Genomic DNA, 9,322 nt, shown 5'->3' with positions numbered 1-9,322 from the left:
TTCACTCATTTACATGTAGAAGAAATATTCCACCATAACTTATTATTGATAACTGCTGATCTATAAAGTATAGAACCAAAGACTAATATCTATAAATAAGTAAATGGATATTAAATAATCAATTTCCCATTAAATTTAATCCACAAACAATAACATTCTGCATTTTGTTTCTTTCTACACAGAGGAAAGGCAACCACATTAAAATAATACTTTCCCTAGGCATAGATCATTGAAGATAGATGATTTGTGTAGTATGTATACAAATGGTGTAAATATACATAAGTGGTAAGTGATTATATTATCAAAGCAAGCATAAATAGAGTTAAGATGTTACTCTAAAATCAGGACCAAAAAACATTTAAAGTAAATGCTTAACACTATGCTTTAAGAAATAACCTTTTGAGAGCTGCAGTAACCTCCTTGTTCCTAAGACTGTATATCAGAGGATTGAACATGGGGGTCACAACTGTGTAGAACAGAGAGAGCAGTTTGTCAGTTCCAGGAGAATGCATGGACTTTGGTCTCAGGTAGGTAACTGTAGCTGATCCATAAAATAAAACCACCACTAGCAAATGGGAAGAGCACGTGGAGAAGGCTTTTGCCCGCCCTTTGGCTGTTGGCAACCTCAGAATGGTGGCAATAATTTTACTGTAAGAAGTAAGCACCAGTATAAAAGGCAGTGCAGCCACCACCATAACAACCACGTAGACAGACAGCTCATGCATGGAAGTGTCCCCACAGGCCAGCTTGAGAATGGGGGGTATGTCACAAAAGAAGTGGTCTATTTGGTTAGAATTGCAGAAAGGCAGAGAGAATATCTGACAGGTTTGCCCTATCTGGATGGGAATGCCACCAAGCCAGGATCCCACTGCAAGATGATTGCACTTTGTTGGGTTCATCATCAGAATGTAGTGCAGAGGGTTGCAGATGGCCACATAGCGGTCATAGGACATAACAGCCAGCAGCAAACATTCAGTAGTTCCAAAAATAAGGAAGAAGCACAACTGAGTGGCACAGGAGGTCACTGAAATGCTTTGGTCCTTCATCTCAATGTTGAACAGAATCCTTGGGACAGTAACAGATATGTAACAGATTTCCAGAGAGGAGAAATTTGCCAGGAAAAAATACATGGGTTTCTGTAATGCAGGGTCCATACTGCTTATTACTATTATGAGGGAATTTCCAATCAGGATAAGTATATAAACAATAGAAAACACTGCAAACAGAAATCCTTGGAGGTTGGGAAGGTCAGAAAATCCTAACAGCACAAACTGAATCACCGTGGAAACATTGTCTGCAGATTTGAGCTCTTCATGTTTCACCTACGGAAAATGTTAATCACAAATAGACATCACTTCTGATTTTGGGCTATTTAGTTTCATATATTTTTCTGGCAGCACACAATTTAGTTTCTCCTTTTAATAATGGAAGGTTTAAATACCACTGTTCTAAATCTATGATTAAATATATTTTCATAATTAATAAAAGACCACATAGAAGTTGGTCTTTTAGTCTTCTGAGACATATTTTGTCTTTTATATTGATAAGATATATTACTTTAAATAGTATAATTCATTTGTATCTGAAACGTCCTATGATTTTACTGTGTTTTCTCCAAGGTGTTTTCTAGGTTTGTGTTCTATGGAACTATGCAACCTCAATAAAAAATAAAGCCATTAATTAACTTGAAATATCATTTATTTAAAAACTGTTTTCCTTCCAATGTAAGTAATATGAAATCCACAGTCATAAATTGTGTTTAGACTTTAAGCTGTGTATTTTGTATCTGGATTGTTTTCAATCATTTACCTCCTCATTAATCCTGCTATCAGTAAACTTGTTTTTCCATTCAATATTGTCACTCTGTGTATGTGTGTTTGTGTGCACATATGTGTGTTCATGCTTATGTTATTTTTTCTTATGTCTAAATATTGATAAAAAATTTTAAGTCACTATACTTTATCTACACCTGATGTTTAACAAATAGAATTGTTTTACAAAATAATTTATTAAGTTACTGAATAAAATACTGCACATTAAAGTGACTATTTCACATGGATAGTCCTCCAAAACAAGCTGTTGTTCACAGTTGAAATTCTGACCCACACCAGTTGCACTTTAAGCACATCTTACATATGTGTCTGTGTTCATGGTCAAATAATGGTTGGGAGTAAGACTATGGGTGAATTATTTTTCTACCCATTCAATTATGTATCAATAGTATATCATGGAATTATTTATATTATGAGCAATCTTATGAACATATTATGTTGTAAATAACAGGAAAATGAAACTAAGTAGCTCACTATAACAGGGAGAGACCACATCATCATTTGCTAACAGTGTAAGTCTGGGCCATGATAAAGAAACAAACTTCAAACATATATTAAATATAAATTTATTTTTCTATAAAACTCTATAAAATAGTAAATTATTTAAATATTATTAATATCCTATTATTATATTGTAATTCTAATTAGAAAATAATGATAGAGATTGAAAACACGTGCAATGATGCCTCACAACAGTCACAGTAGAGAATACCAGGGGCTATGAAACTTGGAGATAGGGTGAGATAGAAGTAGATGGACATGAAGCTGTGAATGATTTAGAAAAAAAATGAAATTCTGGGCTTCTATTTGAAAGCAGAGACTTAAGAAATTTATATTGTGTTTCTGGTTAAAAACACGACAAAACTGTTTTTGAACATAGTCACCAAAAAGAAATTATGCACATTTGTGACAACAATTTACTCAGATCATACCAGGGTAATATATCAATATATTATATCAGAATTTCATTACTCTGGAACTCATATAATTAACTTATCAGATAAATTAAAAAAGAAGAAAGAGCAAAAACGTAAGTAGATGCTCTTGTAGGAAATCTGATAACTGAGTTGCTAGGATAGCTATAATTTAAGTAAGTGGTGACATTACTGTGGAATAGTTTCAAGTTCAGACTGATCTTTCTCTACACTACTGTAAAGTACCATAACCATGCTACACTCACAGGTTCATTCCAATTGAAGAAAAGACTAATATAGGAAAACAAGATGGAAAATAAAAGAAAACTTTTAAAACAAGCATGATAGGATATAAGCCAATTTAATATTATACACTATCTAACTTACTTAATGGTTATATAAAGTTGTGCTTTTTGGAGGCCTTATTTCTAGACTTGACATAAACAAAATATTTGAGTATTTCTTAAAAAGATTATTTCCTTAATAAATATTGAGAGTCAAATAAAAATATTGGTTGTGATAATATTTACTATTTAAGCTTGCTTTGCAATCAAGTACTTTCCATTTCTTTCGTGTGATTACTTAGCAATCATATCCAGAAAGGTGTAAAGTCTACCTCAAACAGTGTTTAAAATTTAAGCATTAAAGATTCATCTAATTCTCTGAAATTGAGTGTTGTTTTCTGGTGTTTGTATACTTGTACAATTCACCTTTATTTGACAAATCATTTCACACTTACTTATTTGATTCTATGCTGCATATAATACTTACCATTATTGTTTGCCCCAAAAATGAGGGGAAAAGGTAGTTTTCAGCTCATGAAGTTTATTTAAAACACTTGTTAACTGCCTTCTCAAATGTCTCAGATTATAAAGTAACTATATTCCTTAAGTAATATGATTCACAACCCTGGGGATCAATTCTTTTCCCATGCAACCTTCTAACTGTGATAGTAATTCTGCCTGTCACTCAAAGAGATGGAAACAACAACCAAAATAATATCCAGAGATGTTATTTTAAGACTTTCATGTATATATATATATATTTACACACACATATATATGTGTGTGTGTGTGTGTGTGTGTGTATAATGTTTTGATTAAATCCACTCTGCATACCCTCTTCTCCAACTTCTTCCCATTCCCTACCACCACTTTTTGCTCTCAACACCCAAACTCCCTTCTTCTCCCTGAGTTAAGTGTGTACTGCATTTATATGTATGGATTTAGAGATATCTGCCTGAGTACCGACAACCATTTAGGCACCACATCCCTGAATAAAATGCATTCCTAATTCCTAAGCGGCCATCAATTGCCAATAGTGTCTCAGATAGTATTGGGGTTTAATAGAGTCCTCCCTGTTCCATGCTGACGGTTATGTTGGCTTGATCTTTTCCAAGTCCTGTGCTATGAGTTCATGTATGTTACAGTTCTGTTATGCTCCAAAAGTACTGATTTGCTTCGGATGTCAACTTCCTCTAGGTCTTACAATATTTCTTCACAAAAGTCCCTTAGCCTTGAAAGGAGTAGGTGTGATAGAGGTATCTCATTTAGTGCTGAGTATTCCACATTCACTTACTTTATACATGTTGCTAATGTTGGAAATCCTTATTAATTACCAGCTAATACAAAAAGGAGTTCCTGTGGTGATGGTAGGGGAATGCATTAATCTGTTTGATTTTCAACCACTACCATTTTGTAGTCAACTAATATGACTTTTGAAAACATCAACATATTATGACTTTATATGATTTAAAAATTAAGTGAAATATTCTTTAAAATGGTGACAACTAAGCAAATGCCTTAATGTAAGATGAATTTTATTTTTCTATCATTGAAATAAAGAGGTATCAGAAATCTAAAATTGTTCAGGCATCTATGTGATCTTCAACCCTACTCCTTCTTCTCTATGTTTTGTGTTCCAGCTAAGCCTCTATATTCTCCACATTACAAAGGTAGGGAAGAATAATGGATGGTAGTGAGACATGCCATTTATGCCTTTTGTGTGTAAAAAATGCCAAATAGCATGCAGAATATCTGCACACAATTCCTTCTGTAAATTTAGTCACAAAACCATAGCAAGCAGAAAGAGTTTATTGAAAGATCAATTTCTTGCTCACCCACTAGAGGACCATAGAAGACAATTGCTGCCTTTAGCATCCCTTAGTTTATTAATCTAAAGCTCCAATAATTGACTGAAACTCATGCTTTATCAATAAATAGATCAAGTTAACCAGAGAGTGATTTCTCATCTTGTAATGATTATAAATTACATAATGCATGTGTATAAACATTATTTAGATATAGCCATATGGAAAATAGTTGGAAGATGATACTTAATATAGTCTAAGGGATATTTTATGTAAGTAAAATACTAATTTGTAGATACAGAGACCATTATATTAGAGAGGCATTCTATCTATACACTGAAAGTTGTCAGCATGCAAATGTTATGCATTTTTTAAATTTTGAGTTCTATCATTTGTGATTTATTTTGTCTTAGTTACAGCCACTAATATATGCACTTTATTTTAACACTATACTCATTGGAGTTATACAAATTTTAATGGTTAATGACGATAACCATATTTTGTAAGCCATTTCTATCATTTGTATACCTCTTTGGGGAGAGAATATATTCAATTATTTTTCATATGTTTATTTATTATGGATTTTCAAGTATAGCTAAGAGTTTGGGGTAAATATTCTGTGAACATTCCCCTTGTTATGTAATTAATTTGCAAACATTTCCCATTTTTTTAAAAAAATGTTATCTTCAGAATCAATTATCTAAGTTTTGCTGAAATCCAGTTAAATCATTTCATCTTATGGATTATACTTTAGATAACATAATTTACAATTACTTAACCTGTTTTTTCCATGATTCTAGAGCTTAAGCTTTAATATTGAAGTATATTGTCAATTTACTGTGCAATTGTATTTATGTGTGGTCTTGTGCATGTGTTTTTTCTATTTTGTGTTACCATCTGTTAAAAAAAAAAACTATTCTTTTATTATAAAAGAGAAATACTTTAAAATTTCTTTAAATGAATTAAATTTCTTTATTTTTTAATTTAACAGATCTTTCTACCAATTATATATATATAATATATGTAATATATATAATATATTTAATGCATGTATGAATTGTATTGTGCTCATATTACTTCCATTATTCACTCTTACCTCCCAAAGACCTGATGACACTTTTCTTCTTCCCAAGTTCCACCCTTCTACTTTTATTTCATGTTTTTAACCACTAAATTTCATTTGGCTATTTGTCTGCATATGCCCTGAAGGTCATTTACTGAGCAGGAGCAATTTAGCAATGATAGCACCACTTCAGAAAAAGACACAACCTCCTCCAAAATGAGTTGCAAATTTGGAAATCTGGGATGGGATAAATGAAATGTATGGTTATGGTGATCGATGTTTAATTTTCCCATGCATAACAATTTAATGTCTGAATAATGTTAGTACCCCTAGTCAAGATTAAAAGAAAAAGCACATGCATGCAAATACAACATAACTGTTTAGACTTCAACAAATCCTGAAATAAGGATCTGTCCTTAGTGCATGAGCTGGCTGTTTGAAACCTTGGGCTTACACAGGGACACTTTGCTCAGTCTGGAAGGAGGGGACTGAACCTGCCTGTACTGAATCCACCAGGTTTAAATGAATCCCCAGGGGTGCCTTGATCCTGGAGGAGGTGGGAATGGAGGGGAGGGGCTGGGGGGAAGGTGGGGGTGGGGACGGGATGGGGGAGGACAGGGGAACCCATGGCTGATGTATAAAATTTAAAACACATAATAATAAAGAAAAAAAGAAAAAGCACATCTATGCAAATACAACATAACTGTTTAGACTTCAACAAATCCTGAAATAACTTTAGTGCTTGCATTCATATTTAAATTTAGGGAATTAATTTTTTTAAACATGAAGAAGCAGAGGAGTTGATGTTTGAATTGTAATTGAAAAAGTAAATCAGCAACAGCAAAAACAACAGCAGACCTTCATAGTAAAATTATCTAGGGTTACTGTGACAAAGGAGAAAAATAAGTGCAAAAATGGTGAGCATGTTTATAGTGTTGTGTTATACCATGAAGTGATCTCTTACTACTTCAGAGAAAGGGTGTGAGTCTCAGCTTTCCCTTTGGTATTGTTAAGAAATTATCCCATAGTGGAGCAGAATCACATAAATAGGAACTGAGGCTGTAAAATTTGTATATATTTTTTTCAGAACCTTTTAGTAGGGTCTAGGAAGACTTAAGGATAATTCACTTATCACTTACTTACTCAATAAGTATTCATTATTCTATTTGTATTGGTAGTTATTCTCCATATGTTCAGAATCATAGAAGACTATTAGAAAATATAGGTATGAAGATTTTCAGGCATAATTTTCTATTAGCTTTAAGATATGGACATCAAAATTTGAATTCATTCCCCATATTTAAAACAAAAATGCATAATATAAAATTTTGTTCTTACAAATAAACATTATTTTTCTTCTGAGATGGTTTACTGAGGATAGCTGAACTTGCCTAATGCACATCTAAGTATAAGAAACTGCACAAGAAAATATGTTTGAAACATGCATTATAAAATGAAAATGATTGCCTTCTCAATATAGGATAAAGCATTTCAAAATGTGTGAGTGACAAGTACTGCAAAGAAAATAAAACACTTTGATGCTAACACAAGGCCCTACTTTTGGAGTATTAACTTTCTCAGTGCAGCAATCACCTCCTTGTTCCTAAGGCTGTATATCAGTGGATTGAACATGGGAGTCACAACCGTGTAGAACAGAGAGAGCAGTTTGTCAGTTCCAGGAGAATGCATGGACTTTGGTCTCAAGTACGTAATGGTACCAGAGCCATAAAACAAAACCACCACGATGAGGTGGGAAGAGCACGTGGAGAAGGCCTTTGCCCGCCCTTTGGCTGTTGGCAACCTCAGAATGGTGACAATAATTTTACTGTAAGAAGTAAGCACCAGTATAAAGGGCAGTGCAGCCACCACCATAACAACCACGTAGACAGACAGCTCATGGACCGAAGTGTCCCCACAGGCCAGCTTGAGAATGGGGGGTATGTCACAAAAGAAGTGGTCTATTTTATTAGAATTGCAGAAATGCATGGAGAATATCCAACAGGTTTGTCCAATCTGGATTGAGATGCCGCTGAGCCAGGAACCAGCAGCTAGCTGAGTGCATTTTCTCTGGTTCATCACCAGAGGATAGTGCAGAGGGTTGCAGATGGCCACATAGCGATCATAGGACATGACAGCAAGGAGGAAACATTCATCAGTTCCCAACATAAGGAAAAAGCACATCTGCACAGCACAAGCTGGCACAGAAATGTTTCTATTCTGTGTCCAAATGTTGAATAGAATCCTAGGGACGGTAACTGATATGTAACAGATTTCCAGAGAGGAGAAATTTGCCAGGAAAAAATACATGGGTTTCTGCAATGCACGGTCAAGTCTAGTTACTAATATTATGAGGCAATTACCAATGAGGATAATCAGATAAATGATGGAGAACACTGCAGACAGTATCCCTTGGAGGTTCGGAAGAGCAGTGAATCCCAGCAGGACAAATTGCATTACTGTAGAAATGTTGCTTTCTGCGTCCAACTCTTTATGTTTCATCTGTGGGAATGATTTAGTCAGTCTGAATCATTTCTAATTTTAGCTTTGTTTTCTTTTCTGTAATTCAAGAATAGTTTTCATTCGTATTTCTCCATTCTCTGTAAGACTTGTCTGTAAGTGTTTATGCAAAGCCTCACATTTCATCCTTTTCAAGAAAATATATCAATTTTTACTCCTATGAATTATTTTAATTTATAGTGTTCATTTAAAATCACTGTAATTTGTAATCTGAAATATGTTCAATATAGGTTCCTTGAGTTTTTATTCATTATTCAAACATGTTTCTTGTGACCCTCAACTTATATTTATTTTATATTCATATCATTTTCAGTCTAAGATAATTTAATAATCTACAACATCTTCCTAAATAGGTTGCTTGATTGTTAACAATTACTAGTAAGGAACAGAATATAACAAAACATTATTTAAACTTCAATGTAAAATCTGCAAAATTGGCTCTCAGGTTATGTTCAGGTTTTACAGTGTAGTGATAATGGTTGAGGGGAGGTACGTGTGGAAAGGTTCAGTAGTAACTCTAAGGAGAAGGCACACATTCAAACTGCATCTTTACTAAATTTATAAAACGATTGTCTCCAGATACTTGAGTATGTTACTCTCTAAACCTCTCAGCTCCTCATCAATTCCTGATAATGTAATTTATTTCATTCAGGGTTTTCCACTTTGTGGTGTGTTATTGCATAGGGGTATATCGTGATGGGATTACATATATTTTCATTTCTTTATAACCGGACCTACATTGTATGTGGTTTTAAAAATATTACCCACATTTAATGTGTGTGGGAAACTTATTTTCTGACAAAAGTGGTTTAGTATCTTATTGGGAAATTACTGATAAGTCTAAGTGCCTGCTTCATCAGGCTATCCTCAAGATGTAAGAGGTTTCACCTAGAATTCAGAACCTCTC

The 9,322-nt window shown here is 33.7% G+C and overlaps 2 protein-coding genes across 2 annotated transcripts; both read right to left on the bottom strand.

The window, feature by feature from the left end:
* Positions 1-377: 377 nt before the first annotated feature.
* Positions 378-4,333, bottom strand: LOC118581799 (olfactory receptor 10AG1-like). Its single transcript, XM_036184240.1, has 2 exons — positions 4,325-4,333; positions 378-1,322 (listed from the first exon to the last, which is right to left on the bottom strand). Exons 1-2 carry the CDS (start codon positions 4,331-4,333, stop codon positions 378-380), a joined length of 954 nt encoding a protein of 317 aa, XP_036040133.1.
* A 3,119-nt stretch (positions 4,334-7,452) lies between these two features.
* On the bottom strand, positions 7,453-8,422 carry LOC118582888 (olfactory receptor 10AG1-like). Its single transcript, XM_036186026.1, has one exon. The coding sequence runs from the start codon at positions 8,395-8,397 to the stop codon at positions 7,453-7,455; it is 945 nt and encodes a 314-aa protein (XP_036041919.1). The 5' UTR covers positions 8,398-8,422.
* Positions 8,423-9,322: the final 900 nt, after the last annotated feature.

The sequence above is a fragment of the Onychomys torridus genome, chromosome 4 (genome assembly GCF_903995425.1).
Source record: "Onychomys torridus chromosome 4, mOncTor1.1, whole genome shotgun sequence".
Lineage (NCBI taxonomy): Eukaryota > Metazoa > Chordata > Mammalia > Rodentia > Cricetidae > Onychomys > Onychomys torridus.
Note: the sequence above shows the minus strand (reverse complement) of the source record. Positions and strands in the feature narration are given on the sequence as shown.